The sequence below is a fragment of the Natator depressus genome, chromosome 27 (genome assembly GCF_965152275.1).
Source record: "Natator depressus isolate rNatDep1 chromosome 27, rNatDep2.hap1, whole genome shotgun sequence".
Lineage (NCBI taxonomy): Eukaryota > Metazoa > Chordata > Testudines > Cheloniidae > Natator > Natator depressus.
In genome coordinates this window covers 6,368,970-6,396,421 of record NC_134260.1, presented here as the reverse complement: position 1 = coordinate 6,396,421, position 27,452 = coordinate 6,368,970, and the positions used below count along the sequence as shown (strand labels likewise).

Below are 27,452 nucleotides of genomic sequence, written 5' to 3'. Positions count from 1 at the left end.
TGAAAGAGGGGCCCATAATGCATGTAGGTGAGTGCTGGGCAAGCTTCCCCCATGCAGCACTGCTCATGCAGCTCAGTCCCGACCTGCAGCCCGCACTGCTATTCCGGTCCCAGGTTCCCTGCACATACACTGCTCTGCCCATACTCCTCAATCCCAGCCTGCAGCCCCCACTGCTATTCCAGTCCTGAGGTCCCCACACCCAGCTCTGCCAATGCACGTCAGTCCTGCCCCGCAGCCCCCACGCCGCTATTCTAGTCCTAGCTGCATAGATTCCAAGGCCACAAGGGACCATTGCGACCACCTCTATAACACAGGCCACAGAACTTCCTCACAACAATTCCTAGAGCAGATCTAGAGCACACACCGCTCTGCCGTCGCACCCACGGCAGGATTTTCCATGCAAGGCAATGGAGTTACACTGATATAAAACAGTTGTGAATGAGAGAAGAAAAAGACCCCTTGTCCCTTTTCTAAGACTTCACTAAGGCTCAGCTGCTAAATGCTGGCTGCTGTTATATTTCTAATCCCTGGTCTGTCCAGGTGAAATTCCTTTCCTTGTCCTGTCTTTCCAAAGAGTACCAGGGCTGAACGGGCCAGTGACGCTGTATTAAGAGTAAGTGTCGCCAAGGCACCACGTGAACCTTTAACTTTAAGCCCAGGTGACCCGGGGAGGACGGGAGATGAAGCAGGGTTTCCCCAAAGTGTTACTGTTAATGGAATGTGCTTCCTCACTCTATTCAGGTCATTACACCATGCCCATCACCGTGGTACCCGAGTAACTCTCAGTGGTGCATTAAGTGATATGACTAGCGCCTGTTGGTCATCCTCCCGGGGCAAACTGGGCATGGATTTCTTAATGGTTTATAGTTCTTAATTCAGAATAATGAAGGCTCTGAGGAGAATGATCCAGACATCATTCCACAGGCAGCAACTGACTGCTGGCTCCCTCGCAGCCACTCCTGGGCTTGGGGTTCGGAAACCAGCAGGTATGTGACACTCTGGATGCTGGCCATTGGGGGCCCCGATCCTGAGAGGTGTTAAGTGCCCTCAGCTCCCACTGACTCCAACATGGGGCAGGGATGGGCCCCATCTCCATTCTCCCCACCAAGGTCTGTTCTGAAGAGCTGCTTTGCTTTTCTATAGTCTCTCATGGCTGAGGTTTACAAAGCTGCCTAAAGGGATCTGAATATCCAGTTCCTGTTAAAACCAACGGGTGTCCAAATCCACCAGATGCCTTTTAGGAAGCTCAGCCTTAAGTTGTGAGCCCCAGCCATATGTCACCTAAAGGTCAAAGGAAGCTGTCCAGACCAGAGGGGGATGGCTGGGACCAGAAAGGCAGAAAATAACATCTTACTCTAAAAAGAGACAGGCTGGAGGTAGAAAATTATAGCCTGGAGCGTGGGACCTGCCAGCTACAGAGACTCTCCCTGAACAGAAACAATGGAAAGTTACCTTCAGGCAGCCAATTCCCTTCCACGCTCCGCTGCTCTGGCTTCTGCAACCTCGTGAAGGCACCAGAGAGACGCCGCCTACGCAGCCAGGGGGCTGGCCGGACATAACAAGCAATTTTAGCCCTGGGGATTGACAGCCCCAGAGATGGAAGGCCCAAGCGAGTGCTGGCACAGCAAGCTTCCCCTTTGCTGTCCCAGCAGCACTCCCAGCCTCCGTCCTGCCCTGGAGACACCACTTTGAGGGGTGAGAGGAGAGTCCAGCTTCCGGGGGCCAGTCAGGCCTTGGTGCCTCACCCGGGGCAGAGTCCATGAGCACCCACTGGGGTGGCAGTTTTTGCAATGTCAATACACCTTCACTGAGAACGGGGCTCAGCCCCACAATTGCCTTCGCCTGACTGGGCACTGGCTGACACAAGAGCCCCGTAAGAAGCAAGCGGAGCATCAGTCACCTGTGGGGTTGGAGGAAGGGAAACGGAAAAATTCAGAAGTGACAAGAGGCAAAGTACCAGGAGGTGGACACTGTACCTAGGGCTGGGCTCGAGAGGTTCTAACTCGGCTGCTGGCAACGCATCCTTCCCAGCAAATACCCCAGTGCGAGCGGCTTCGGAGTGACGGGCCCAGCCGGAAGTGGGGGCTTTAACTTTTATTAAAAGGGCACCAAGACCAAAATTTTCAGCCCTGAGTGCCTGAAGACAGACACCTGAATCAGACCACTTGCTCAAGGACATCAGTGGATATTGTATTTTATCATATAGTATAAGGGTCCCTGCAAAGGCCAACATGAGAGAACAGACCAAGGCGGAATCCTCCTCACCCTGCCCCCATCTACACTCCCCAAAATTTTGGGGGTAACATTTTTCTCTCCACCCCACCCGCAACCCCTTTGCCAGTGGTAAAATGAAGAAAAGGGGGAGGGACTTCCCCCCATCAAATAAAAAACATTCGATTTTTTAAAAAATCATTTTTCAGCCCAAAAATTCAAGGAAAAATGTCATGGGGGGCGGGGGGGGAGCCAATTTTTCATCCAAAAATTTTTTTTTGTACAAAAATAAATAATTAAAATTTCATCCATGCTAATTAATAATCTTAGACTAAGGAATCCTTCGACTTCAGTCTTCCTGGTAGGTGTGCACACACTGCTCCCACAAGTCACAACGGAGCTGCCTCTCACCCAATGCTGGGCCCGTCCTGCTGCTGGGGCCTCATATAGCTGTCCCCGCTATCCCAGAATGCCCTGCTGCCATGGCAGGACTCAGCCTTCTTGCTACCTAGTACTTGGGTGCAGCAGTGCTCATAGGTGCCGACTCCGTGGGTGCTCACCACCCACCGGCAGCCCCCTATCAGCAACTCTTCCTCCCCCAGCGCCTCCCCCTCCCTCCCGGCACCTTCCGCCTGCCACAATCAGCTGTTCTGCCCCACGCAGGAGGCGCTGGGAGGGAGGGGAGAGGAGCAAGGGCAGGGGGTGCTCAGGGGAGGGAAGAAGCGGGGCAGGGGTGGGGCCGAGCTGAGGAGAGCAACCCCCTGGCACATTAGAAAGTTGGTGCCTATGCGCCTAGGCAGCGTTTGTGAAAAAGAAAAGGAGAGAGTGGGCTATGGTGCCCAGCACGGGGATTGGTCCTTGTATCGTTCATCCCATATTCACCAAATAGAGAAACCTGTAATACTACCCTGGGGGCAGTCCTTCCCGGAACAACGCTCCCTCCCAGTGCCCCTTCTTAACACAGGCCTTTTCCAGGCACACAGCTCTGGTGACTCACATTTTGCCCACGCTCTCTGCCTGTACAGCTTTGTCAAACCTCAACAATTCAAAGTCCTTCCTCTATCTCCAGGACCGAGCAGGGTACAGCCAAGAGCTCAAAGACAGCAGTGGCTTTTCCTAGGAAGCCTGTGAGGTGCAGGTGATGGAATGTTATGCTTGGCCCTGCCAGCCCCACGGCCTAGGAACAGAGGAATCGTCTTTTCTCGCCCCCCACAAGAATGTGGACCGCATGACTTACTTCCCTAAGCTCAGACTGTGGTACGCAAAAATCACAAATCGTGGGAAGAGGGGAAAACAGCAAGAGAAGGAGAGAGGCTGGGGGAGCTCGCTGCTTTCCCAAACTCTGCCTACCCTGAAAGGCACAGACACCCAACGGACACAACTCCTGCCCCACGGCAACTCCTACAGCTTTGGTCCCCCTGCCTTCCCTCCCCCCAGCTCTGCTGAGGTACCTCAAGCCTACTCCGCAGCACTCCCAGCTATTCAAGTCCTGGGCCCACAGCGAGTCTGCTGATGTATCTCAATCCTGACCTGCAGCCCCCCTGCTATTCCAGGCCAGAGCTCTTTCACAGCTCTGCTCAGGCACCTGCAAAAGGCCTTGCAACAAACCTTGATCCCTCTTTTCTCTCTGGGAGGTTGAGAAGACTGGGCACTCGCACAGAAGTCAGGAGCCAGGGATTCAGCACAGGCCAGTGTGTGACGGGGGGCCCTTCCTCTCCACATGCTTCTTTCCCCTATATGTCTTGCCTGGCTCTCTGAGGGCAGGAACTGTCTCTTATTAGCAGTACGTAAACCATTGGCTCTCAACCTTTCTACAGGACCCCTTTAAGGAGTCTGATTTGTCTAGTGTACACCAAGTTTCACCTCACTTAAAAAAGACTTGCTTACAAAATCAGACATAAAAATGCAAAGAAGTGTTCCAGCTCACTATGACTGACAAATTGCTGACATTCTCATTTGTACCATAGAATTATAAAATAAATCAATTGGAATATAACTATTGTACTTACATTTCAGTGCATAGTATATAGAGCCGTATGAACAAGTCATTGTATGAAATTTTAGTTTGTACTGGCTTCGCTGGTGCTTCTTATGGAGCCTGTTTTAAAACTAGGCAAATATCTAGGTGATCTGATGTATCCCTGGAAGACCCCTGCGTACTACCAGGGTATGTGTAGCCCCAGCTGAGAACCACTGCTGTAAAGCATCCAGCATGATAGGCCTTCTTCCTAAGGACAGCGGTTTCCATCCAGTCATCCTCACCAGTCCTCTGAACCCTGAACTGTCACGCAGCATCTCTGAGAAGGTCTGAGTCACAACTGTGCAAAAGTCTCTACTATCGACCAACAGGGATAAATCAACAAGGCCCCAAAAGATGGGTTTACAAAAATACCCCCAAAATGTCTGAAAGTGGAAGAGCATCTTAAAATTAACTCTCACAGCCACCTGGGAAGGCAAAGGTCGCAGTGGGACAGACACTAACCAGAACCTAGGAGAACAGCTGCTTTTCAACCTGCATGCTCTGAATCCACTGCCAAGCTGTGGGAATGGCTCTGGACCAGCTCTGCCAAAACGTGTAGGGACAGAGCAATGTACACACGCACGTCATACAGGGAACGGCCAACTCACCTGGCGCTACAGCATTGCCACCTGCAGTCTTATAACATTGACCGCTCCCCCAGAGCTACAGCACGGCACCTGCAGAGAGCCTGCCTTAGTAAGAACACCCGTCTCAGGCAGGTGGAGACCCACTTGTAACCCATTCATAGTCTTAGAGATGGGGAAGACTTATTAAGTCTCACATTGTCCAGTGCCCCTTTGGATAATGCAAGATTATGCCCTATATTCCCCAGTATTTTGCTTTACCTGTTCCCCTTGGGAGATTATTCCACAGCCTAATAGTTCTCACTGCCATGAACTTCTCTACTATTCCCTTTCTTCAGTTGTATCCCATTACTCTTAGATACACCCCCTTGACCTACTGCAAATGTTCCCTCTCCTTCCTGAGCATTCCCACCCTTCAGATGTATCTGTCATCATATCTCCTCTTGGTCACAATGATTTGGGTTGTCTAAACTTCCCTTTCGTCTCCTCCCACAATCATTGGTGTTGCTCTTCTCTCAACTCCCTCCGTTCAGAATATGATCTTCCCAACCGTAACTACCCTGTAGTCTGTACCAATGCTGTACACACTCAGGGTGGATATTCAACAGCCTCTTCTGTTCCCAAGGAAGTCAACAATCAGGGCTTTTGTAAAACACTCCAGCTCAGCTGGTGAGGAGCACAGGTTCCTTCTTCCAACGGTCTCTGCCGGTGAGCTTCGCTGGGCCACAAAGCCGCTGCCAAAGCTGTTGAGAGTTACACATAGGAAGCCATTTGCAGTGCGCAACAAGTAGTCTTACTGGTCCTACAAAACTCAGAAACTATGCTGCATGATCTTGAGTGTCCTCTACTGGCACTCACGCTCCTAATGCACTGTTTCCGTCTATACAGACATCTCTCTTTCACAGAGCACTCCTGTAACAAAGACATTGTACACTGGCATATTTCTCTTTTTAAAAAGCCCTTCTCTGTATCGCCTCCTGATGGGGCCTGGCAGTGCGAGTGTGGGAGATTTTAAGAAAAAAATGCCAGTGTAGAGAAGAGCGAGGAGTGAAAGAGATTACTAGAGACTTTCCTCAGTTAGCATGGCTCATGACAGGCTTGGATGGAACAAAACCTAGTTAAGGCCCGGAGTCTGCAAAGCACGTAAGCAGGTGTTTCACTCCATCCCTATTCAGCAAAGTGCCTCAGCGTACGCTGAACTTTGAGCACATGCTGAAGTCCCATGGACTTTATGGGACTTCAGCACTTGCTTCGGTGCTTTGCGGAAGAGGAATGGCCTTAAGCACGTACTTTGAGTTCGGCACATGCCTAAGTGCTTTGCTGCACGGGGGGCAAAGTTGACAAAAAAAAAGGCATCTTTCCGATTCCTAGATGTTGAGGCTCAGAGGGACCACTACGATCCTCTAATCTGACCACGTGCATAACACCAGGCCACGGAACCCACCCAGAGATTCCTGCATCCAGCCCATAACTTCTAGCTGAGCGAGAGGGTCTCTTTTAGAAAGACACGCAGTCTCAATGTAAAGACATCAAGTGACGGAGAACCCACCACATCCCTGCTCCAATAGTTAGTTCTCCTCCTAGTGCACCTTATTTCCAGTGTGAATGTATCTAGCTTCAGCTTCCAGCAACTAAGTCTCACTATGCCTTCGTCAGCTAGACCAAAGACCCCAGTAATAAGACATTTTCTCCCCATGTAGGTATTTCCCTAGTTGAGGTCATATTGTCTTCACATCCAACCCTCCAACCACTCACACTTATCAAGAACATTTCCCAGATTTTCCTAACATCTCATCCCAGTTTCAATCAAATGTGCATAGGAGTTTGCCCCAAAACAAGATCTCCTCTAACTGTGACCTCCCCTTGCCAGACTATATAGTCCAAGGGTGTCCAAAGTTACTGACCCACCAAGCCACATACAACAATCTTCAGACGCTCGTGAGCCGGGATATGCCTGCCAGGGCTCGGGGCTTTAGCCCTGGGGGAAGGGAAGTCTTAGGACTTACTTGCCTCCTCCACCCCACCCATAAAAAAATTCTAGGGAAAACACTCTTTTTGGTTGTTTACACCAGCATTTTTCAAGTTTCCATTTTTATTTTATTTTATTTTCCTTTTCCATTGTCATTGAAAAGCTGCATTCTATCCAAAAAGCGTCCTGATGGAAATTTTTCATCCCGCTTTTGTCCCTCCAGGTCAAGGCTCAGGCAAAAGAATGAGCTGGTAGAAGAGCGGCAAGCCCGGGAGCTGGGACTTTCGGGACTTCCAGGCTGTTAGCTCCTTCTTGTCAGCACACCAGGAGGGCTGCTGAGGAGGCAGACAAGTGAGCTGGCAGGAAACCAGGCAGGTTTCTGAGGGGGATCCCCTTCGACAGGCAGGGGCTCTGACGGGGATCCCGTCCAAGAGGCAGGGTTCAGGGGGAGTTCCCGTCCGAGAGGCGGGGGCTTTGAGGGAAACCTCCTGGGCTCTGTCATAATTGCACTGAAATCATCTTATCTCTGAAGAATGTTTCAGTTCTGATGAACTGGCAAATTCTGACCAAAAAATGTTTCATCTGAAATTTCCGATAGGCTCTGATGGGGACTTTGCCATTCGAGTGTTGGGAGCTGGAACAACCAGCCCTTGCTTTTCCAATCAGCACACCGCTAAACACGCAAAGTAGGAAGAGCAAGGAAAGCTCAGGGCACTCAAGCAGCCCCCCTTCCCCTCCATGGGGATTTCACTTCTTAGCAAGGGCTGCTGGAGAGGTTTGACTTCAAAAGCTCTGCAGCCATAAAGCCGTTTGATGTGTCTTTGGCTAGAGGAGCTTTTATCTGGCTGGTGACACTACAGAGACTAAAGAGCACTAAATTGGTGGCTTCACTGTCCCGCCCTCACCTTCTTTTCTTTGAATTATGCCTTTAAAACGAATTCAGGGCTGGATCTGACACCCTGGAGCCTGATGCCCTCTATCCACAAACACATAAGCACAGGCAGTGCTATTATAAACGTCTCCTGCATTGCCCTGCTAAGATGCCTGACTTGGGCAGACCCTTGCTAGCAGTGAAGGAGGCTGTCTCCATGGCCTATTTGATCCTTGGCCTCTCCACTGGGACTGCCACAAGGGTGGGCGTTGCTGCTTAGCATGGTGAGCGCTTCTGTGATGGAGACTCCTCTCTGCTCGGAAAGAGCCTGAGACTAGTGAGTTTTTTGGCAGTATGGCCTAGTGGACAATGCACTGGGCTGGGACTCAGGAGTCATGGGTTCTATTCCCAGTTCTGCCGCTGGCCTGCTGGATGACCTTGGGCAAGGCACTTCCCAGCTCTGTGCCCAGCTGTAAAATGGGGTAATGACACTGACCTCCTTTGTGAAGTGCTTTGAGAGCGACAGATGAAAACAGCTAGATATTATTATTTGACACAGGTTACCAAATCACCATAAGCTGGTGGCAACTTTGGACAGGGCTTGAAAACGCCTCTCCTCCCAGGGTGAGAGGGAATCTTTCCCAGGTGAGTGCCACCAGCTTCTGCAAAATCTAAGCTTTCATTAACCAAAAAACCAAACACAAATGTTTCACGCTAAAGCCCTTCCAGGCCGTGGACTGAACGTAAAGCAATGCAGAGGCACCTGGCTGAGCCAGCAGACAGACAGCTCCAGTGTCGCTGCTGCTGCTCTGGGTTTCCCAGGCTGCAGCAGAGAGGAAATTCACCAGTGACCATGATTTTTCATTGCTCCCATAGGGCTCTGCATAACCAGGATGAGTAGTCAGCACAACATTGTGCTCGGTTCATGACAGCCATTCATGTGAATGGAGTCATTCCGTGACTCCCTGCCTTCTCCACCACACTGAACTCTATTCCTCTCACAAACCAGTCACTAATAAGGCACAGAACACTCTGCGTGAAATCTTGGCCCCACTGAAGTCAGTGGCAAAGCTCCCTTTGACTTCAGTGGAGCCGGGATGTCATCCAGTGTTTCTGTAACAAACAGTATACTTGTCTTTCACATAAAGTTCCTAAACTGCCTTCTATCATGGAGAACATAGTCCTTTCCCGCAATACCTACCTACCTTTAGGGTGACCAAACAGCAAATGTGAAAAATCGGGACGGGGGTGAGGGGTAATAGGAGCCTATATAAGAAAAAGACCCACAAATTGAGACTGTCCCTATAAAATCAGGACATCTGGTCACCCTACCTACCTTTACTATTATTTATTATTTGTATTATGCGCCCCAGCCATGGATCAGGCCCCCATCATGGTAGGTACTGTACAAACAGAATAAAAAAGGTCCCTGCCCCAAGGAGCTTAAAATCTACAAATAATAATACCGACCTGTTATTTAGTGCATTTCATCTGTAGATCTCCAAGTGCCTTACAAAGCAGATAGATTTAATTGTCCCCATTTTGGGTAAAACACATCAGTTCCCCGTGCCTCCGTTTCTCCAGCAACCCAGTGGCAGAACTGGAAATTGAATTTGGGTCTCCTGAGTCCCAGTTCAGTGCACTGTCCACTCAGCCATGCTCCTATCTATGCCTACAGCACTCTGTAGTCCCAGGCAGTCTCTCCCCTAAGTGTTGGACATATTCAGAGTGTTATAGCCATAAACATAACAATAATTCATGTTGGGACCGTTGTTTCCTAATGCTCTTTAAGGCACCTAGAAGCTTCAATGACTGATGCTTGAAAAAGGCAGATGAGAGAGATAATTAACCAACCCTGTGAGGTAGGTAAATCGCATCATCATTCTACAGATGGAGAAACTGAGGCACGGGTAACATGGGAATCTGTGAGAGAGCAAAATATAGAATCCAGTGGGTCCAGCTCCCGGTCCCCTCTTGATGCTCCCACCACTCAGTGCACACCCTCCCTTAAGGCCATTCCGGCAGTAGGTTCCTCGCTCTCTTTCCATGCAGGCACAACAGACCCACGTGAATTCAAGACTACCACACAAGGTATCCTAGCAATAACAGCACCCTGGCATCTCAACAGTACAGCACACACTGCACTGCTCGCCCAAAGAGCTACCTCACAACTGGAGACCGACCGCACGGGGGTTTCGGCTCAGTTGGGGTGCTGGAGTGGTAGCCCCACCGCCCATGCAGAGGATGCAGAGTGCATGCAGCCCAGTGCAAGGGTGTATAATCCTGTGTTTGCCCCTCCTCCTGCCAGGCAGCTAACACCTGCAGGGACCGTACCCCACAACAGGATTTTGGCTGGCTTTTGTGCAGTAGCTGCATGGGGACATCCTTGTGCTCCATGCCATCCTTGTGTCTATGAACAGGGGCTGGCCAGAATCTGATTCTCCATCCATCCACAAAAAGGTGACAGGCACCTTAAACAGATGATTAGTTAGACAGAACCAAGAACACTTCCTTATTTACTTTCTCCACACCAGTCGTGATTTTATAGACCTCAATCATAACTCCCTTAGCCGTCTCTTTTCCAAGCTGAAAAGTCCCAGTCTTATTAATCTGTCCTCATACGGAAGCTGTTCCATACCTCTAATCACTTTCGTTGGCCTTTTCTGAACCTTTTCCAATTCCACTGTAATGCAGCCACCTCTGCAATTCCATTAGAAAGGATTAAACGTGTTTAAGGGATTTATTTAGACTGTCAGCTCTTTGGGGCAGGGCAGGGGCTGTCCGTGTCTCCTCATTCTGTGTTTCTATGGTGCCTGGCACAATAGGATCCTGGTCCACAACAGGAACTCCTAGGCCCTACTGCAATAGAAATAATAAAATAAAACATTAATCTTACAAACCATCTTGTTTCAGGGCATGAGCCAACCACTGACCAGCGGTCAGGAAAAAACTTCCCCGATGGCAGGTAATTCCACCATTGTCAAAGAAATACATTCTCACACCTCCCTCGGAAGCACCTCATGCTGCACCTTGGTGTAGTAGCGGACAGAGCAGTGGACCGGGACTTGGCAGACAGCTGCACACAGAATCCTGGCAGAGGACACCAGTGCAAGCCGCTTCCTTGTAATGGAAAGGGCCCCCCTGGGATCTTTGATGTCTACACAGTAGCCCATGAAAGCTTGTGCTCAAATAAATTTGTTAGTCTCTAAGGTGCCACAAGTCCTCCTGTTCTTTTAGTTTGTACATTCTCACCCCACCCCCCCGGAAAAGCCCTCGCCCATGGAGCCGTGTGGAACTCGCTCCCACTGCGGCACAGGAGGGAGGGCTGCCCCCACACTGCAGGTTCTGAAGCTGAAGGTCCAGAGAGTCCAGCTATTCTTCTCCCTGATGCCGGGACCCTATAAGTGCTAGACCCATATAAGGGCTAGACACATTGCAGACCCCCTGCTTGGGGAGCCCAGGGGTTAGTGTTCCTAAGGGCACCACCTTCCTTATGCATCAGCCAGCTGCAAAGGAACAGAGTGGTCAGCAGGTTATCCCTGCACAACCATGGTGTCCAGTAAGCAGCCTACCTGCAGGGCGGGGCAGCTCTGCCCTGTCCCTCCAACGTGACACTGCAACTACAAGCCAAAAACTCAGCCCTCAGCTCTGATGCTACTCAATTCTCACACACAGAACCTATGCCAGCCAGCCAGACAACTGGACGCCCGACTCCTAATCACTGTTAAGGGTTTGACAAACATTGCACTCTGCAAGGACTAAACTCTCCTCTCACCCCAGAGGGGCTCCCTCTTTGGCAGCTCTTCTGAAATTCCACGTTTTTCTTCCAGCCCCAGCTCCTGGAGTCATGTAATCATGTGAGAATCTCAGCGTTCAATGAAAAAAAAAAAAGCACATTTTTAGCCCTTGCGGTGCAGGAAAAAGCTTGAAAACCTTCACCCACAAAGGCTGAAAGGCAAACCATGTTTGGAAAAAAAAATCTAGCTGTTTTTAAGCCAGCCTCATGATTTTTGGGGACCTGACTTTGATCGCAGGAGGCTGGGGCACACTGGGGATGCAGCGTAGGGAAACCGCCACTGTGCCCACTCCGTGGATTGACAGAAGTCCCATCTCCAGGGCTGATGCCTTTCAGGCTCCACATTCTGTAAAAACCTGGAAAATCATCCTAATGTTCTGGGCTTTTATGATGAAACTGCTTTGTAATGGGCTACATCACGCAGCAGCCTGATCTCAGAGCCGGTCATGACGCAGCGAGGAACACAGCAAGCAGCTGTTACTGTACTGCATCACCATTCCATGTGCAGCAGCCATTTAGCATACTAGAAACAAAGCCACTCTCTAGATCAGTGTCACGGGGATCATTTCATTTACTAGGCAGGTTCTGTCCCCAGCCCTGGACCCACAGCCAGGGGCATGGCTAAGGGCGGAAGCAAGGGGGGGGGGGGAGTCTTGGTAGCACAGATTCTGGTAGATTCTGGGCTGTTCTGAACCATGGCGAAGTCCACTGACAGCCCTCAGGAGGCTGGGGCCATTTAGCGGCCTAAACTCCCCAAGGTACAAAACGGGCTTCTCTCCCCAGCTTTCAGCCACCGTCTGCAAGAGCTGGAGAGCTTTATGTCAAGACAACGGCCCGCTCCTTTGGCATCTGTCACTTAAACATCTGAGACCATAAGCACAAAGCATTACTTTACAAAGCAAACCCAGGGAAAGGGATACCGGCTGGATTCTGCTCTCAGTCACAGCAGTCTAAAACTAGAGTAACTCCCTGGACTCCCGCCGAGTTAATCCAGATTTACAGCACAAGAACAGACCAAAATCTGGCCTGTGTGTGTTTCAGCATGATGCACAGTCTCTGGCAATATCGAAAACACCCTCTCCTCCTTGGCATTTTGCCCACCACGACACGCAGTTTTCAAAGGGTGGTGTGGAAGTCACAGTATGGCTCTCACTTTGCAACTGAGAGCTCTTTATGGCAATGCTCAGAGACACAGTAAAACACCTTGTACCTTCTGCAAGGATTAGACGAGCACATAAATATCTATCCTGAGGTCACCCATTAATTTAATTAGGGAAGAACAAAAAGGGATACAACAGCACATGTTTTGGCCCATACCCTGTAAGGCCAACAGGAAAACATTCTCTGAGGCATGTCTGTGCTAGGAACATACGCCGGCTTCTTACGAAGCCGCACCCACAGTTGTCAAGCAAACCCCTGAAGTCAGCTGTGGCTGCTGCCCAGAACCTGTATCCCTGTCTGTATTATGTGCAATTACTTTCTAAAAGCTCATTGAGGCTCTGGTACAGAGGAAGTGCAAGTCAAACTTAACAGCCAACCCACGCCCCCAAGCTGGTAGACAAGACGTCTGCAATCTTCAAAGCATTTTTACACTTAGGAAAATTCTCCTTGAGCCTCAGAGCCTGATTCTCCTTCCATTTACACCTGTATAAATTAGGAGTAACTCCACTTAACAATGGAGTTACACTGGCATGGACTCACAGTCAGACCCCAAAGAGAATTCATCTTATAACTAAGGTGCTCTTCTACCAGGCATTCTAACTAGCAATTATTTTTACTTGCATTCCACTAGTGCCCAGAGGACCCAACTGCTATGTTCACGGCATACAGACAGAGAAGGTAGAGAAAAACCACCAAATACTCTTTTTGGAAGGTTGCAACATAACACTATAGTTCTTTGATCCAGAACCCTGACACACAAGAACTCAAAACAGAGAGAGACAAAGCAGACTGCTCTCTAAGTCAGAGAGCCACAACTCACTCCGCCTTGCTCTAAGCTGAGTCTTTGCAGACTGTCTGCTGAAGACTCAGATCACACGCTTCCCTACAGAGCCCCCTAGCCTGCAAGCAGGACCAAGAAACTCTTTACGCTTAAAGTGGCAGCTTCTCATTATAACAGTTTTCAATTCATCACACCAAATAAGACCAGAGCCCCTCTGTGCTAGGTGCTGTCATACATGTGGTAAGAGGGACAATCCCTGCCTCAAAGACCTTACAATCTAAGTAGACACAGGGTGACAGGGAAACGGAGGTGGCGAAGCTACTTGCCTCAAGGGGCATGGCTAGCAATAGTGACCTAGTCCAGTTCCCTATACATGGGACACAGTGCCTCTAGAGATGAGTTCAGGCTGCAAAACCCAAGTCTGGGTCTTGATTTTTGTCCAAATGTCTCCCAAGATCTAGGGGGAAGTTTTAAAGTCAGGTATTTCAGTTCAGACCCTGCTTACCATGAGGGGTGCCCGCTGTGAGAAGTCGCCCATGCTCTACTTCCCCCTCTTTAAAAAACATTTTTTTCTAAAGGAGGAGAAATAAAAAACTATTCTGGGCAAAGCTCAGGTCTGATTTTCCCATCAGCACTCCGCCTCCATTCCAGCATCCTTCCCAAGCACAAGCTGTCCCGTCAGAGAAGAAAGTTGGCTCAGGCTGGGGCCTGACTCAGCAGGAAGTGGATCTACACACTCAAGCCAAGAAGTAAAATAAAAGAGGTTTTTCACTAAACCTCAAGGAAAAACAAACAGATCTCTTGCTACAGGGAAAGAAAGGGAATCTCGCGATGGGTGGGATTTCTATATGAAATGCCACGAAGCCTCACTCAAAGAGCCAACAAACTCATTTCAGCCAGCACAGTGCACGTAGCAAAGCAGCTTGCGTGGTGGGGGAGTTACTCGAATCCCTACTTCTTTGCTGTAGCTGATCTTACTTCTTGGGAGACTAGTACACTTGGTTCTTATAGGACCTGATTCACAGTTCATTGAAGTCAAGGGGAATCTTTCTACTGGTGTCAACGGGCTTTGGATCAGGCCCATAGGCCACATTTTATCTGATCATCTCAGAGCATTCTACAAAGATTCGTTCATTCTCCCAACCCTGCCGGGGATGGAGGTAAATATTATTTATAGCCATGTGACAGAGGTGAAACGGTGCATGGGCAAGTTAAACGATTTGCCCAAGGTCACATGGTGAGTCAGAGGCAGAGTCAGAATCCAGGAGCCCTGGCTCCCAATACCCCAATCCAATCATTAGACCTCATTTGCACCCACATACAGGCCTGGATCAGCCCCTCGTGCCTTCCCTCAGCCTGAGCCTCATTTTACTTCGGACAGATCCAATCGCAGGATCAAGGCCTTCAATTCTACCTTCCAGATTCCAACACCTAATTTCCATTCACAAGCACCACCAAATAATCTTCAAGAGCCTAATTCTGCCCGTGGACGTGCATGACTTCCACTCCATCCAAGCAGAGAACTGCGCATGCATCGAAGGGCAGAAATAGGCCGAGAGAGTCATAAGCTACTCCCTACTGGCTGCATGGGCTTTTTCATTGCTGGTTACCAAAATACAGGTGTTAACAACAAAAAAGACTTATTTTATTTTCTATCAGTTTTCCCATTGCCCACCCTGTCTGATCAATGCAACCGTGACACTGCCCTTGTTTCAGGTGGTCTGAAGTGCGACAAGGAAGATGATGGGTGGTAATTATTATTATTGTAGTGCCTAGGAGCCCCAGGCACAGACCAGGGCCCATTGTGTTAGGTGCTGTACAAACACAGACCAGAAAGATGGTGCCTGCCCCAAAGACTATGTGCAGATATTTTGATCATTGATAACAAAGGGTAAAATGTTTTAACATATGTGTGATAACTTAATGGAGCTTTAATAAAGTACGTGGGCCTGTTGTAAAATATTTATAGCTGTACATCCCCACATATGTACAAAGATCATATCTGCAAAATTTGCTGCCGGTCTTTGAATGCCTCGGTTTTCGGGCACCTCACTTGGCCTCAGTTTTCAGAGGTGCTGAGCTCACGCAGCCCCCATTAGTAGTCTTTCTTCTTAGCTGAGCTCTGTCTTAGGCCTTGTCTCCACACAAAAATCGTAAGACTTTAATTATGCTGGTAGCACTAAAGCAGTAAACCCCCATAGCTTGAATGCAAGCTCACTCCCTTGCAGGAATGGAAATAAGCTATACTAGTATAAAGCATTTTTTACGTGGGTATAAGTGAGCGTACACCAAGAGGATGAAGTTGGTTCCTTATTCGCAGTACCAGTTACTTATTCGTGGCTCCCAGTTTCTTATTCAAAGGCAAGATGGGACAAATAATCTACCAATGAGAGGTCTTGACACGTGTCCCATCTTGCTTTGGGCTAGGGTCAGCGCTTGATAGGCTCCCCAAGGTGCGGCTGCTTTGCGACAGCCGCGCCCTGTGACACTGGGTCTCAAGGACAGGGCCCCCACTCCTTTTCACACAGCCCCAGGCTCGCTCACGCAGCAGAGCCAGATGCACTAGTGCACTTCGACGGCTTTGTGCTGCTCTTGTATCTGTGGTGCTGCCCTCAAACATTAACTTCACGATTAACGCTACAGATCTTCCAAGCCACAGAAATACCGCACGGCAGCATTCCCTGGGAGCTTCTTGCTTAGTCTTCACACGGGAAATTTTTAATTAAAAAAAAAATACCAAGGAAACGGCAAGATTAAACAAAATATGTTGAAGTGTAGTTAAGGTTGAAAGCATGCATCGGAAACTGAAAGGTTACGGAACCATTACAGGGATGTTTTAATTATCCTAAGACCAAGCATTACAAACCCAGGAAATTCAGAGTTAAGGTTATGCTGAGAAGAAATTCAGACACGTCTAAGACACAAAAATGCACCATAAGGCATCCAAACAGCCTTAACTCTGCCTTGTAACGATCCTATGAGGAGAAAAAAAAACATACAACCAACCCCATCCCATCCTGTGTCTTTAAAAATCAGTTGTGTCTAAACTGGGACCGCAAACCCTAAAATGCTTTTATCGTACTCGTACAGCTACTGCATGGCATCACTACAGGTGTGGAATTAAGGCTGTTTGGGTGCATTATGGTTCATTTCTATGAGTTAACACGTCTGGATTTCTTTTAAGTATAACCTTAGCTCTGAATTTCCTGGCTTTGCAATGCTTGGTTCTGGAATAATTACAACATCTGTGGAATGATTTGCACCCCTAAGTTATGCAGATGTAGTCTCAGCCTTCACTCCGTCTTAATGGAGCTTTTTTGTCTTGTAATTCACATTAGGTTTTTTAAAACCCTTTCAAAGCGAAGCTACAACTAAGGCCCGCCCTCCAGAATGGTCTGTTTCCCCTTTAGCCCTTCCCAGACATCCCGTTCCTTTTTTACTAGGTGCTACGGTAACACCAATCATAAATAATAATAAAGGGGCCAGGTTGGCCACAAATAAATAACGTCCTGTATTTAATCACAGAGCAGACACAGCGCTGCAAGGCGCAGCAGGAGCTTCCCACACCCTGACAACGTGCCCCACCCTGGGAGGGCCCACTTTGGGGAAAAGGGGTGGTCGGTCTCCATGGCCCATTCAAGTCTTGGCAGCTTTTCTTGTTATCTCCTCACTCTACTTTTCCTAGAGTGTCTCATGTTTTACACGGCTTCTGTTTCTTCAGGTTTTCTCTAGCACGCCCCAATCTCCTTCCTGCAATGTCTTCTTTTGGATTTAACCTTCCACCCAGTGTGCGTCTATGGCCTCTCTGCTGAGGGGTCAACTGTGGTGGTGGATTTTGTGCTGCGCACACCTGTCCACATGGATCTGGACTGAGACCCACCAAAGCTGTAACAGAATCATAGAATCTCAGGGTTGGAAGGGACCTCAGGAGGTCATCTAGTCCAACCCCCTGCTCAAAGCAGGACCAACCCCCAACTAAATCATCCCAGCCAGGGCTTTGTCAAGCCTGACCTTAAAAACTTCTAAGGAAGGAGATGCCACCACCTCCCTAGGTAATCCATTCCAGTGCTTCACCACCCTCCTAGTGAAATAGTGTTTCCTAATATCCAACCTAGACCTCCCCCACTGCAACTTGAGACCACTGCTCCTTGTTCTGTCATCTGCCAACACTGAGAACAGCTGAGCTCCATCCTCTTTGGAACCCCCCTTCAGGTAGTTGAAGGCTGCTATCAAATCCCCCCTCACTCTTCTCTTCTGCAGACTAAATAAGCCCAGTTCCCTCAGCCTCTCCTCGTAAATCATGTGCCCCAACTCCTGGTCATTTTTGTTGCCCTCCGCTGGACATTTTCCAATTTTTCCACATCCTTCTTGTAGTGTGGGGCCCAAAACTGGACATAGTACTCCAGATGAGGCCTCCTGAAGCACTTAGAGGAGAGGAAAGTGATCAGGAACAGTCAGCATGGATTCACCAAGGGCAAGTCATGCCTGACTAATCTAATTGCCATGAGATAACTGGCTCTGTGGATGAGAGGAAAGCAGTGGATGTGTTGTTCCTTGACTTTAGCAAAGCTTTTGTCACGGTCTCCCACAGTATTCTTGCCAGCAAGTTAAAGAAGTATGGGCTGGATGAATGGACTATAAGGTGGATAGAAAGTTGGCTAGATTGTCGGGCTCAGTGGGTAGTGATCAATGGCTCCATGTCTAGTTGGCAGCCAGTATCAAGTGGAGTGCCCCAAGGGTTGGTCCTCGGGCCAGTTTTGTTCAATATCTTCATAAATGATCTGGAGGATGGGGATAGGATACAGAGGACCCTCGACAAATTAGAGGATTGGGCCAAAAGAAATCTGATGAGGTTCAACAAGGACAAGTGCAGAGTCCTGCACTTAGGACGGAAGCATCCCATGCACCGCTACAGACTAGGGACTGAATGGCTTGGCAGCAGTTCTGCAGAAAAGGACCTAGGGGTTACAGTGGACGAAAAGCTGGATATGAGTCAACAGTGTGCCCTTGTTGCCAAGAAGACCAATGGCATTTTGGGATGCATAAGTAGGGGCATTGCAAGCAGATTGAGGGACGTGATCGTTCCCCTCTATTCGACACTGGTGAGGCCTCATCTGGAGTACTGTGTCCAGTTTTGGGCCCCACACTAAAAAAAGGATGTGGAAAAATTGGAAAATGTCCAGCAGAGGGCAACAAAAATTATTAGGGGACTAGAACACATGACTTATGAGGAGAGGCTGAGGGAACTGGGATTAGTCAGTCTGCGGAAGAGAAGAATTAGGGGGGATTCCAAAGAGGATGGCTCTAGACTGTTCTCAGTGGTAGCAGATGACAGAACAAGGAGCAGTGGTCTCAAGTTGCAGTGGGGGAGGTTTACGTTGGATATTAGGAAAAACTTTTTCACTAGGAGGGTGGTGAAACACTGGAATGCATTACCTAGGGAGGTGGTGGAATCTCCTTCCTTAGAAGTTTTTAAGGTCTGGCTTGACAAAGCCCTGGCTGGGATGATTTAGTTGGGGGTTGGTCCTGCTTTGAGGAGGGGGTTGGACTAGATGACCTCCTGAGGTCCCTTCCAACCCTGAGATTCTATGATTCATCAATGCTGAATAGAGGGAAATGATCATGTCCCTCAATCTGCTGGCAATGCTCCTACTTATACAGCCCAAAATGCCATTATCCTTCTTGACAACAAGGGCACACCGTTGACTCCCAGTTCCCTCATAATTTTCCCCACCCCCAGCCCCCTAATAATTTTCGTTACCCTCCGCTGGGCTCTCTCCAATTTGTCTACATCCTTTCTGTAGTGGAGGGCCCAAAACTGGACGCAATACTCCAGATGTGGCCTCACCAGTGCCGAACAGAGGGGAATAATCACTTCCCACGATCTGTCCACGCAGGCCAGCAAACAGCTGTCCGGTAATAATATCTTTCAGATGCTAGCAAGCTGGGCTGTATTAGAACCGGTGACCTAGAGGTGAAAATATCCACATCTGATCCCTAGCCACCCAGTCTCCAATCCATCCACCCCTCTTCCTTCCACACTGTGGACTGGGACCCAGGGAGCGACATTCAGGAATCAGAGTAGGCCTGTCATTTTACCTGACGGGTGGCAGGGGAGCCGATAGAAAAAGTGGACGGGAATATCTAAGAACACGGGAAATTTCTCCTTACCGTTTCACTATTCTTGGGGCTGACTGATTTGTGCAGCCAGGATTAGACAAACTGGGAATATAAATAAAACAAAAAAATCTAGTTTACTGTGAATGACTTATGGGGTTTGTTCACTTCCTGAATTCTTTGGGCAGACAACTTCCCCCCTCCAGGCCTCTCTGCCCTCCCACCATTTGTCTACCTTGTCCATTTAGATTGTAAGTTCTTCAGACCAGGGCCTGTCTCTCACTGCATGTGTGTACACAACACCTAGCACGCTGGGGCCTTGATCTCAGGGAAGGCCTGTAGGCACTTCTATAATACAAACAAATAACAGACGCTTGCCCTCCGCCTCCCATGTGCTACCTTAGCCCAGTGCCGCAATGTCTGAGTTGCAAAGACTGCAGGGGAAAGTTTACAGCTAACCAAGCCGTTTTAATTGAAATGGAGGGACAATTACACAAGAAGTGTTCTGTTCACCTTCTGCTTTGGAAAAATCTTTTCTAGGCCCCTTTTGCTTCCTCCCTTCCCCCCCACGCACAAATATCTACATTTTGGACCTAAGTCCCACAAGCAGCCGGATATGCAGGGGCAAACCCCAGATCCCACAGGAGTTCCATGCAATTTTTGCCTGGATGGGAAACGGACATCATTTCAGAGTCAGGTTTGTCACACACACCAGGCTGCTAATCTAAAGCGGTAGGTGAGGAGGTTTTAAATCTGCGTGGCTGGGTCCCAAGCTCCCTTCCACATATTCAGTCCTTCCTGAGTCAGACCTCTAATGGGAGCTCTGCCTAGAAGGCATGAGTAAAATCTGGTAGTTACCGATCTATCAGTTCAACCTCAACTGTAGCTGAGATTTGATCATTGTGTCATTCCGTCCTCCGTGCGTTTCGGGACATTATATTCATTTAGCCAATGATATGTTTGTTTAGGTTATATTTGCTTGTACATTTCTTTAATAAAATCCATAAGAATTATACCACAGTGGTTTCTCCCTTAAGACAGCAACAAGGCTAAACAATCCCCAGGTGAGCCCCTGGACTCTTCCCTGGATTAATAGCTCATTATCCTTACGAATTCCAGGCTCAGTGCATGGAAAGGCCTGACTTAAACCAACAGGGAGAGGGGCATTGCCCCCATTGCATCCCTGCATGTCTATGATCTGGACGATGGGATGGATTGCACCCTCAGCAAGTTCACTGATGACACTAAACTGGGGGGAGAGGTAGATACGCTGGAGGGTAGGGATAGGGTCCAGAATGACCTAGACAAATTGGAGGATTGGGCCAAAAGAAATCTGATGAGGTTCAACAAGGACAAGTGCAGAGTCCTGCACTTAGGATGGAAGAATCCCATGCACTGCTACAGGCTGGGGACCGACTGGGTAAGTGGCAGTTCTGCAGAAAGGGACCTGGGGATTACAGTGGCTGAGAAGCTGGATATGAGTCAGCAGTGTGCCCTTGTTGCCAAGAAGGCTAACGGCATATTGGGCTGTATTAGTACGAGCATTGCCAGGAGATCGAGGGAAGTGATTATTCCCCGCTATTCGGCACTGGTGAGGCCACACCTGGAGTATTGCGTCCAGTTTTGGTCCCCCCACTAGAGAAGGGATGTGGACAAATTGGAGAGAGTCCAGCGGAGGGCAACGAAAATGATTAGGGGGCTGGGGCACATGACTTATGAGGAGAGGCTGAGGGAACTGGGCTTATTTAGTCTGCAGAAGGGAAGAGTTAGGGGGGGATCTGATAGCAGCCTTCAACTACCTGAAGGGGGGTTCCAAAGAGGATGGAGCTCAGCTGTTCTCAGTGGTGGCAGATGACAGACCAAGGAGCGATAGTTGCAGTGGGGGAGGTCTAGGTTGAATATTAGGAAACACTATTTCACTAGGAGGGTGGTGAAGAACTGGAATGGGTTACCTAGGGAGGTTGTGGAATCTCCACCCTTAGGGGTTTTTAAGGCCTGGCTTGACAAAGCCCTGGCTGGGCTGATTTAGTTGGTGTTGGCTTTGAGCAGGGGGTTGGACTAGATGACCTCCTGAGGTCTCTTCCAATCCTGCTATTCTATGATTCTATGTCCCGCCTAGCTCTGGCGGGTGCACAGCAAGGCAATGGCCACACTCTGAAGCACTATCTCCTGTTAAACCCGCGGATGCACAAGCAGCGTTAACTCCCTCTGGCCTCTGTCCATGAATGCAGCTGAGCTGCTGTGTGGAGCGCCCAGGAAATAGAGGCACGACTTCTACTGGAAAGGGCCCACACCCTTAGAGAGCAGCAATCATCTGGATCGCGACTCTGCAGACCCAAGGGAAGCTTTGGTCCCCCATTAACTGTCCCCTGGAAGGGGAGACTTGGCAGGAACCAAATGCGCCTCTGGCCCCTGACCAGGGGTTTCTCAATAAAAGGGCCACTCTGTGCCCCAGCGTCAGTTCTTCAGGACCCCAGGGTTTTTAATCGGGGCCTTGTCCCTTTAAAGCGTGATCAGCAACATGACTGTGAAATGAACAACCCACCCAGATCCCAAACCAAAGCGAGAATCGCTTCCTGCCTGCTAGCTTGTCCCCTTGTGCAAGGGCCAGCTGGGACCCCTCCCCTGCCTAACGCAGGCCCAGCAAGATACATTCTGGGATCAGAACCCAGAGGGCATCATTGCAGCCCACGATGCACGAGGCAGAACGCAGCCCAGCCTGCATGGTGTCAATAAACTAAACAGGCCTGACTCGTGAGCAGCAGAGACAAGAAACCGGATATTTGCCAGCGCACCTCAGACCATCGGTGGCATCACCTGCAGCGGTATCCAATGCCACGCTGCCCACCTGACTCCAAACCCCACCACAGAGCTGCAGTGAAATGTTACCAGCTGGTCTGAGGAGAGAGCGGCCAAGAGAAGGAAATGGATGGGGGAGAAGAACCGACATGAAAATGGAGCAGAAAAGGAGACAGTGGAAAATAAACAGAGAAGGCCTGTGAGAAAAACATCAGTGAAGCGGAGGAGAAGAGCTAACATGGTCCATATGCCGTGAGTAGCTTGGCTGCTTATGCCTAGGGAGCAAGGGGGAAGAGGTGCTTTGAGCCCTAATTCTGAGCACAAGCCTCCCCTTTGCCTTGAAAAGCTGGTGGGGGAAAAGAGGAAGGTTGTCTTTCAATTTAATTTCCCTTGGAATTTCACTAGAGTTGCAGCGAGCCGGGGGGAGGGGGGGGAGCGGGGAGCACATGAAAGGATTGTGAACTCAAAGTAGTTTTGCAAACACCATGAAGAGTCAGAGAAATTCATGCAATCGGGCTCACGCTCTCACCCCCGGCCAAAACCCTCCCCATAAACCCTGCCACTCATACAACACCGCGCATGATGATTTCTTCCCACGGCCCTTCCTTGCGCCCTGTTAGCCACAGCCGCAAGGGACGGCAAGAGATCTGGCCACCCCAATTTCAGCCAGCCTTAAGACAAATGTGAACAGCAGCACATGGTGCCCAGCTTTACACAGGGCTGCCTTCTGGACCCTTGAACCTACTTAGGAGTAAGGTTGGTCTTTTGGTTACTGCATCAGAGTGGGATCTGCAAGGCCTGGGCTCTGCTCCTGGCTCGTCCGTAGGCAAGTCGCCTAGGGTACGGCTACACTGGAGCTGTAATTTCCTGCTCAGGTAGACATACCTGCGCCAGCCGTGATTGAGTTAGTGCGCTAAAAATAGCAATGCTGCTGTGATGGTGGGAGGGGCTAGTCGCCCCAGGTGTGATCCCATCTGAAACCCTAGACGTACTCAGGTCTGCTAGCTCACCCCACCACTCCTGCAGGTACGTCTGTCCGAGTTGGAAGTTACAGCTCCTGTAGAGAGACAGTCTGAGACTGACTCACATGTACAGTTCTCTCCACCTCACTTCCCCATCTGTAAAATGGGGATAACAATAGAGCCTTTCTCCTACCCTTAGCCTGCTTTGCCTATGTAGCTAGTCTTTAGGACAGGGAAAGGGACGGTCTCTCACTATGTGTCTGCACAGAACCTAGCACAAGCATCTCTGTTGTGATGTCTAGGTACTGCTGCAATGCTCCCAATAATCACAGATTCCTCCCAGTTTTCGATATTTCCAAGGAGTCAGCCAGTTCAGCCATCTGCCGCCAGGAACCGTGAAGGGCAAGGACAGGACGAGAATTTAGTTCTCATTGTTACTTATGTAGAGAGGAAAATGTCACCCTCGCAAATAGCCATTTACGAATCTGGTACGGATTTACGGAGAGCACTCAAATTAAACCTAGGGTTTAAGTTTGTTTTTGTTTAGGCCAATAGACCCTATTTTTTTTTTTAATACAGCCAAATTAATTAAAGGAAGCAACTAAATGGACGTCAGTCATTCACTCATGTAAATAGACACATCCTGAGTTACAAAACAGTTCAAATGGCTATTCTATTGGAGGTCGTGAAAGCTGCAGGCCATCTGGCATGTCACATATTTACCAAGGTAAAAAAAATAAGGATTTGATCATGAGAAATTAAAACAAAAATCATAGCCTACCAGTACCTATTAAGGCCCCGGTTCAACAGAGCAATTAAGCATATGCTTAACAGCCAATGAGTCTTGAGCCCATGCTTATGTGCGTGGCTGAACTGGAGCAATTGGATGAATTGGGGCCTAAAAGTATAAACTCCTTAAAAAAAAAATCAAACAAAACACCTCCCACTCAGGAGACAAAAGGGTTCCAGATTGCATCCACAGCTTCCAGTGCTGGCAATCAAATTCCTGAGCTGCTTTGATTCACATCCAATCTGACCTAATAATCTCTTTTCCCCCTAAACCACCCCCGCCGCTCCCCCGGTGCTGCTGCATTCTTCTCCTCTGGTGATCGAGCATCCGATTCTTCTGGGAATTCCTAATGCTAGGCTGACTTTTCTTTTGCATTTAACAGCGTGTGTCTTAAACGTATACACTGGAAAAGACCCTTTAATTTATTTATTGAGTCTTTCTGTCCAGTACAAACCATGAGTTGTCCAGACTCTTGGGTGGATTTTAGCCAACTTGGCCAAAAGAGGAAGAATGACTACAATAAATAAATAAACCACAACCGACCCCCACAGACACGCTGAGTCTGCTTTGGCATGATGGCATCAATAAATCTAGCTAGCTACTGATGCCTAACAAATGGCCAGCAACCCCGTTACAACACACTCGAGTGACACATGCCAAATCGCTGTCACCCAGAGAGAACCAGGGACCCAATGCATACCAGAGAGGGCAGATTTTTCAGTTCACTGGGGGGGAGGGAAGTATTGCTGGAAAACTTTGTATCGACCAAAGTTTTTGTTGGCCTGGAGCACTGTGGAGTATTTGTCAGGGGTGGAATCACTGGTTAAGCCCCAGCAGCAGAGATGCGCTGCTCTTCAAGGAGAAAAGCACTTTTTTTGGTGGGGGGGTTACTGTGTTTTTAATGAGCTGTGTAGTTTCATTCCTGCTCCCTTCTCCATCCCACCCCCACTTCGAGCAGTGCCAGGGAGCCCTCCACATCTGGTTTCACTCAGCTCTTTGCTCTAGCTGCCCTCCCTTCCCTGCAGAGCCCCTGCACACCCCCACCCACTGCCTCCTTTCCCTCTTTTCTTTCCCAAAAAAAAGGGAAGAAAAAGGAATCGGTCCAGAGCAGCCGATGCACAAAGAAACGGAGCACCTCCCCCCCCCCCAACTCTCTCACTCACAGACACACTTAGGAGTTGGAAAAACATTTGCAAACTCTACCTGAGCGAGCAGCGCCGAGTCCCAGATCAAGGCTCAAGAGGCAGAAGAATGTGCATTGCAGCATCCGTGGCCATGCAGAGCAGGCGAGATTAGTGAGTTTCATGCCCAGGGAGAGGTTTTTCTGAAGGGTTGGGTTTTCTTTTTGGATGGAGGCTGGATTTTCCCCCACACACACTGTCTCTCGGCTTCTCTCCTTGCAGAGCTCCTGAGTTGGGTAATTGCTTTCTCCCTTCTGTCCTCCTCTTGCTCAGGAGGGGAGGACGCTGGAGGGGCTGGGGTGAAGGGGAGGGGGGTGGAAAGAGAGAGAAGGAGGAGAGGAATACCAAAAAAAAGTGTCTCTGCGTGTCTGCTAATGATTCAAAGGAAGCCTCAGAGTAGACACTGCGTCACCGGAGAGCCAGTCACTTGTGGGCTGATCCCAAAAAAGCAGGGAAGGGGAAAGACAGAAGGGGGAAAAAACGTTTCTGGCTTAGCAAACTGGAAGCAAACTTCTGAGGCGCTTTTGCAACACTTAGCAGTGGGGAGCTGGGGTTTGCAGCCTTTCCTTGGTATATTGCAAAGCAGTTGCGGGGGTGGGGGGGGGAGAGAATGGGATTAAATGCATGGAAGCCAGCCGGGAGGTGAAATAGTCACACCTACTAGCTACCACCCCAAACGCTACAGTTCCCCTCTGCGGTGGGAGCTCTGGGGAGGTTTGCTGTCTTTGTTAATTGCAAGCAACTGTGCTGGAGAGGGAGCTGTGGATGCTCCCTCCCCCCGGAGGTTAGCGCTGCAAAATTCCCACTTCGCAGGCAGCGAAATTCCTTCTAGATTTTACAAATAAAGTAAAATCAAATATACTGCCCCTAAAAAAAACGTATTGCACATTCAAAACAAATCAGGCACTGTGTTGCAAAATTCTGTCGTCTGTCCCCTCCCCATTTCCTATTCGCTGGCTGCCCGGTGGGAATAACTGCCCCTGAACTCGTTCTCCCAGGGGAACAGGGCACCATGCTTTTAAGGCAGCACAAAGTGATCTGCATGGGTGGACAAATACACACCAGGAATGAGAGCAACTACACTGCCCAGAGCCTTGGGAGGACTGCACTGAGCAATTGTGCTAGCCGCTGACACATTGTGCTAACTCACTCCAGCTGCAGCCTGGTCCCCCTGGTGGGCCAGCCAACTCCAGTGAAAACCACCACGCCAGGCCACGCCACGCCACGCCAGCGTGTGTGTGTGTGGATGGGACCTGAGTCAGGGCCAACGCTTGACTTAATCCTGCAGTGAAGACAAACCCTACGGGGGTGGTGCCCCCATGTAACTATGGAGCATCCTCTGATACTACTCAACTTGTGGAAGAGCCCAGGGTCTTTTCCTGCCCCCGGAGGGATCGTTCTGGAGCCCACCCTAGTGGATGGAAACAAGGGAAAACCACATGGAATACGAGGGACAAGGGGCAGTTTAGGGAAACACCATTGCACTAAGCCCATCACAGATTTGTTTCTCAAGTGTACAATGCAATGATCATTAGCTTCAAGTTAATGTTTAAAAGAGTCCTTATTCCCAGTTTTAACACGTCAGTATATCGTACAGTAAGGGGGGGGGGGTCACCCTAAGGGACAGATCAGTGAAAGAAGGGATATTCTGCCTGAGGTCAGACAACATCATCTAATGATCCCTTCTGGCCTCAAAGCCTAGGAAACATGGAGCCCCCAGGATGCTTTCCTCTAGCCCACATCTCACCTGGCCTCCTCCCAGCAGGCTGGCCCATCATTGCTGGGCCTCCAAGAGGGTGTGCAGGGTTGGCTGGAGGATGAGATGAGGAGGGAGACTAGTCTGCTTAGGCATGGACCACCTGTGCCTCTCCTGTCACTGCTCCCAAGCAGCAGCCCTTTGCCCAGCACTGCCCCAACGAGCCGGTCATCACCTGAGGCACAAAAGTTCGTAGCCTAGCCCCGTCCCCATGGGGCACATCCACACCGTCTTCTGCAAACGTATTACCTGCAGCCTCCCCTGGACTGGCAGTCAATTCACTGGAGGCAGAAGAGTCAGGGCTAGACCAACCCAAAGGGCAGGCTGCTTTCCCGCATCCGCCACTCACCTGGACGTGCTGCACCAGGCCAGCAGTTCCTCCTCCACTTCCCTCTCCCCTCTTCCAGTTCTGATTTCACCCAGCACCGGGGGAAGAGGACAGCTGGTAGTGACC

General features: G+C 49.5%; 1 protein-coding gene across 1 annotated transcript in view; it reads right to left on the bottom strand.

Annotated features, from left to right (window-relative positions):
- Positions 1-25,367, bottom strand: part of MRC2 (mannose receptor C-type 2) — a 96,483-nt gene extending 71,116 nt beyond the window's left edge. Inside the window, exon 1 of the mRNA XM_074940687.1 lies at positions 25,265-25,367. Within this exon, the coding sequence (XP_074796788.1) occupies positions 25,265-25,367 (103 nt within the window). The remainder of the gene's footprint in view (positions 1-25,264) is intronic.
- Positions 25,368-27,452: the final 2,085 nt, after the last annotated feature.